Source organism: Pleurodeles waltl, chromosome 10 (genome assembly GCF_031143425.1).
Source record: "Pleurodeles waltl isolate 20211129_DDA chromosome 10, aPleWal1.hap1.20221129, whole genome shotgun sequence".
In the NCBI taxonomy this organism is placed as follows: Eukaryota; Metazoa; Chordata; class Amphibia; order Caudata; family Salamandridae; genus Pleurodeles; species Pleurodeles waltl.
In genome coordinates this window covers 575000503-575006502 of record NC_090449.1, presented here as the reverse complement: position 1 = coordinate 575006502, position 6000 = coordinate 575000503, and the positions used below count along the sequence as shown (strand labels likewise).

General features: G+C 38.7%; 1 protein-coding gene across 1 annotated transcript in view; it reads right to left on the bottom strand.

Moving 5' to 3' along the window:
- Window positions 1-1543: 1543 nt before the first annotated feature.
- IBA57 (iron-sulfur cluster assembly factor IBA57) overlaps window positions 1544-6000 on the bottom strand; it is a 42833-nt gene continuing 38376 nt past the window's right edge. The window contains exon 3 of the mRNA XM_069211029.1: window positions 1544-2249. Coding sequence (XP_069067130.1) covers window positions 1831-2249 — 419 coding nt within the window. The 3' untranslated portion in view covers window positions 1544-1830. The remainder of the gene's footprint in view (window positions 2250-6000) is intronic.

Below are 6000 nucleotides of genomic sequence, written 5' to 3'. Positions count from 1 at the left end.
TTGAATCAGCTGAAAATCCTACATCTTGTTTATTTCATGTGCACACAACAGCTACATTTTAGTAGGATCACAGGAGGGAGTTTCAGAGGACTTTCCGAGGTGAAGGAACCTTCTTACACGTTCAATGGGAGCAGTTTGTGGCTTTTCGGGACAAAGTTGTGGATTGGCTATCTGAGGTGACAGAGAACTCAGTTGATCCTTTGGCATGGCTTGCACTGCTGGGGTTTGGAATAATGGGATCCCACCAAATTATGGAAAGAATCTATACTATTCAGGGATGGAAATGCCACTACCAGATTGTGGGGTTCGCAAGTGCACCAGAACTGGACGTATGGTGTGGCAACATGAACTGGTGCACGAGGGCCCAGAAAGTCATTTACTAGGAGAGGAAATGCCCGAAGAAATGTGCTAAGATCTGGGTAGGAGAAGGAAGAAAGCCAAGAACGACAGTGCAACATATATTAAAATAGATTGGTCACAGCATCAAAACAAGATCGGGAACTGGGTGGCGGCGTAAAGAAAGGCATGATGCAGAACGATGAAAGATACCATTTGCTAAGATAATAATTGGACTGATATAACTGATTGCACATTACTTTTTCATCATGTGGCTGAATCACTATTCACGTAACATACTGTGTCACAATGCTGCATGCCAAGTGATTGGCAAAAGTCCATAAAAATAATATAGAAAAAAGGATACAACAGTAAGGGGGCTCAAAAAAAGGCAGATGAATTGGACTACACTAATTCAAGACGGTTTGGATTTACAATGGATTCCATCTGTGAAAAGCTACAGCTTTGTCAGATATGCCATTGTTGCTAACCTCCTACCCCTTTCGGCCGTTCTGCTAAACACCATACATCCTTTTAATGGCATTAACCCAGGATTCATGACTGGAATACCGGACTCCCAAAAAGGCATAGATGTATTAGAAGAAAGACCTCAGGTCTGCTAATGTTTAGCTAACCGCTAATCGGAATAAAGATGGACTTTCAATTATGTCTGACATTCTTTCTTTCGGAAATAAAAATCAAGTGACAAAAATACTGCAGTTCAGACAAGGCACAAACTTCTTGCAGAAATACATCATTGCTGTTAACAGGGTGTAAAACTCAAAGCATGGTAAATGAAACAAGTGTCCACGAACTTTAAACAATCCAGAAGGACAATCTGATTGAAATGTATTTTTCCCTTTGCCTTGGTATTTTGCTTCTTGCTAAAAGTATACCCTACATGTAAGTACACTTGCACCTATTTACCACATACCGCTGTGATTCGTTGATATTGTCTAACGTGATGAATTTTCCAGCCCATGTCTAATGATCGTCGTGAAATGGCAACAGGTTTTCCCACTAGTGATATTTCTGGTAGTCAACCTTCAAATACTTACATGCAATCATTTGCGGATGTAGTGAATGTCACTGACAATGTGTACTAAAAGGTCGATACTAAGCTTTTTGAGGCCTTCTGAGCATTTAGTGCCTTCTAACCATCCAGCAACAGGTGAAAGTTTACATGAGAAAAGACATGGCCACAACATCCAAAACTGAAGTTTATTACCCTAATCAATTTTAAGGATATTTTTGCCTTCTGTGCGTTTTAATATCCATCGTATTTTATTAACAAACTCGAACTGGGCAGTGGATTTGAGACCTATGCAATTTTAGAAATGAAAGTACAACCCAAATAGTTTAAAAATGAACAAACAATATTCCAGTGTTACACTTCTTAGTATATAAACCTGAGCAAAACGACAATAAATCTGTGTATTTATGAGGTGTACGGCAGAAAATTCCTCTGAACAGGTTTTGAATAAATAAAGCATTCTACAATTGTGGTATGTTCAATTCACTATTGCCATCTTGAGGCCACCACTCTGGCAAAGATGTTGTCAGATCAATAAAACTGTCTGAGACGTTGACCCGAAGCGGATCATTTATGTGAGCTAGTCGAAGCAAAGCCAAGCCAGTGGCATCCTCACCAGCTCGGTACTTTCCAGCTGATTTGCCAGATACAGTTGAAATCTCAGCACCACTTGGAATAGCACCTAATCCGGGAGGAAGTGGAAGCATAAGCTGAATTGGCATTAGACGCTTGCGAATGACACCTGTGTGGTGGGTTCTAGCCGTTAATTCCTGCCCAATGTAACAACCTTTGCTGAAACTGATGCCGTTCATGTAGGCCAAGTTGGATTCAAGTGGCAGAGCAACTCCAGGAGGGAGGTCTCTCACACCTTCGGGGACACCTGTGGAAAAAAAGCACAAAAAAGAATAAAAACAACGACTTTAATAAAAAAAAAAAAGAGAAGTACTATTTATGGATGCAACCACAGAGCCAATGCTGACAATTTTTAAACTAGAGCCTGAGAGAGCGTATTTTATATGATCTATATTAACATGAAATGTTTATAAACTGATGTGTGATAATGCCGCATAAAACTATATTAACGTGTTTTGCTTAAACATGCACTTAAAATGTGACCACGGGGAGTGGCCGCCGAGGTATACGGGGACTAATGAAAATGACTAATGCTTATGAATCTTTATATTAAAGAATGGTTTTATACCGATTACTAATGATTATGCTATTAAAGTTTTCTAAATAAATCGTGTAGGCCTTAAATTAGCATGAGCCGAAGCTTAGCTGCCTGGCTCTCATATTAAATGTGTTTTTTTTAACATGCAGTGTGCTGATTCGCAAAAGGACATGACCGCTTATTTCTTCAACTAGAAACTGAATGTAACTATAGTGGATCCGTTCTCATGAAATTCATATTGCTTGTAGAAATGTTTTAGTTAAAGTGTAACAGTGTAGATTAGTATAATGTACAAGGTCGTTCAAACCGGTACAGACAATGGAGCTACTGACCAAAAGATGTGCAAAGAATTACAGAAGGATCAAATGACACAAGACGTGCTACCTCTGAAGACGTCAATCATATGGACCAATAAAATGCTTTTGAACTGTTGTGGGATGACAAATTTGATGAGCTAATTCAAAGTTAATTGGGTAGATATAGTGGGGTGCAACCCCTTAGCCAATTAGATTTTAGGGGAATGTACAATTAAAAATTTATAAAAACCCATGACACGGGGAGCCTTTAGAGAAGGAGTTAGGGAATGCTACTGATTTTATCCAGAAACTTTGTCACTCTATTCGGTGACTTATTGGTTTATTTAAAACCATCCTCTCCCTTAGATTGCCCATTTTACACTTTACCTCCTTATGAGGGAAGTGCACTTTTGCCCCAGAAGCTGAGTTTTGACAGATGGCGAATCAACTGATGTCCTGAAGACGAAGACTGAACCTGAGTACTGACCTAAATCCTTGGAGGGTAACTATGACACTGAAATTGTGATTTGTCGGTTTGCTTTTCTTTTCTAGGTACCAACTGCTTACTTTTGACAGAGACCATAGCTAGATGTTTTCCAAATTGGTGTTCTAAATTGTTTTGCATGAAGCCCAACATGCCAATGCTAATCAGCGGTTCGGACAGGTGTTCACTAAACTGACGCAAATAGACAAACAACTGAACCTATGCTTTGTTGAATTGACACGTTGAAGACACTCTGCTAAAGTTAATCTATGTTCACACCGTGTTATGTTCTGATGTTTGTGATTCTTGCCTTAATGAAATCTTATCAGAGTTGCCATATTGAGACTAGGCTATTTTGTTTCTTGCTATTGAGATTAACACATCTGCTTTTAGATTTGTAATTAATAGGGAATACAACTCATAAAATTCGACTAAACTGGTGTGGTCATTCATGACTGCAAGGTCATGGTGGGTCTTGAGTTGATTAATGTCTTTGACTAAAGTGAAATGCATTGTGGTAATAAATATTGATGACATTGATTGACATATTGATTAGCTATCTCGTCCTAAGGTGTCTCTCAACTGGGTCAAAAGATTCATTGGCCTAAAACGAGTCCTAATGTGTAATAAATTATCATAAAGGGACGCGTTAACAAGCCCATGGTGTAAGGCTCTGCCATCGTTAATTTTGCCCCATCTCCCTTTGCCAGGCTTCCACTTATGTAACTCTCCCTCCCATGAAAAATGCAGTCATTTTTCTTCTAAGACTGTCTTTGTGACGCAGCATGCATCTGTCAGACACTCCCATGGAGCTGCTAAGATTAACTGGTACAACATGGCTTTACATGCAACAGCCATGGGATGTTTAAATGGTTATTTAGTTGCAGTAGTTCTTCAAGAGCTGTCCTATATAGGGCCACACTCTTCTGCATGTCACAGTCTACGCCAATACAGCAAATGTCTTAATTATATGGTGTAAACAATTTAGTGCGGCCCTATGTCAATGTATAATGGAAGAAGAGGGACACTATTTTTAAGAATGTTTTCCCACTACAGTAGGCTTAGTGTCCTATACATATTCCAATTCCTACGAACCTATGTAGGGCTGTCCCCAAAACATTTACTTTATAGATTTCTAAGGTCGGTGAAAAAGGTCTTACGGTTGTTTTTTTGCATACAATTTTAAACATAGCATGGTGTCAGACTTTTAGTGCACTTCCATTGATCTGAGAAAACCAAGACATGTTATTAGATAACCTTGCACCAAGGTATTCAAAGTTTGTGACACGCTCAATCGTTTCCTTGCCATCATTTATATAATCCTTGTGCAATTTATACGAGTTGAATGACATATTTAGTTTTAGATGTATTTAACTCCAATCCTCGATCATTGTAGGATGTCATGAATCGATCAATCAGCAGCTGCAGTGCATAAGGAGTTTTGGAAATTAAGAGCGCGTCATTGGCAAGTAACAGCACTGGCACTCTTAATCCACCTGTTTTTGGTGCATCGTTGAAGGGAATGTCTAGATATTTTCCTACTTTGTTTACATATAATGAGAAGAGGGTCAGGGCCAAGATGCATCCCTGCTGGACACCCTTCTCAGTTTGAATATGGCTGTTAACTTCGCCCTTTCTTTCCCATCTCACCTGGGCGGAATTGGTTGGTTTTATATAACCTTATTAAAATTGATAGGATGTTATCTGGGACCACCCATACTTTCTAGAACGAGACAAAATCTGTTAAATGCGACCGAAGATCAAAAAACGCCACATAAAGGTGACACTTAGCCAGTGTAAAAGTTTTCCAGTATATTTAGCAGAATCAAAATATCTAATCAATACTACTGGTTTTCTTACAACAGTCTGCTTATATGTCCAACACTATTCTGTTGTCTTAGACCCACTCTAGAAGGTTCTTCAATATCTGATGGCAGAAAGTATTCAGCAGACTACTATTTAAACCTATTGGCCTATGGTTCTGGTGGTTTCTTCACCGGCCTTTTTTATTATTGATCAGTACGATCACAACCCACAACAAGATTTTGGTATCTCAGTGGCCTCCAAACTGCTGTTGGTAAGATTATTAATATAAGGCACTAACACATGGTGTCCTGACACATATAGCAAAGGTACAGAACATCCCTCTCCTACATCATATCATACGCAAAAAACTTCTTAAAAAAATAATGTCTTAGACGTTTAAATTTATTCACGATAATCACAAAAATATCAAACCTTATATCTACATAGAAATCGTTCTTATGTACAAACACCTCCAATATACATGAATCCACCCCACATAGGACTAAGACAAAAAACACCACAAACAATGACGACAAGAACCACATATATCTATCACAAAAGATTTCAAAAACAAACATAAGGAAAAAAGAAGTCTTCTGGATTTTTTTGCTTGATACATATAAGAGGGGACTCAATGAGGAGTTACTGTGGCACAATGCTATGTAAGATAAGCATAGAGGTGGTTTCAGGTATGCGGCTTACAGGTCCTGTTTATGTTTTTATATTTGTTTTCAGATGTATTACAGGATTTAAAAATGAAAACTAGAGGGCACTGTTTTAAAGTTGGTTGCATTTGTTCATGTAGATGATTGTTTGGGTAAAGTTCGGTCCTTTTGCCACTTTAAGATGGCCGCCACCCTTAGACTAGAGGACA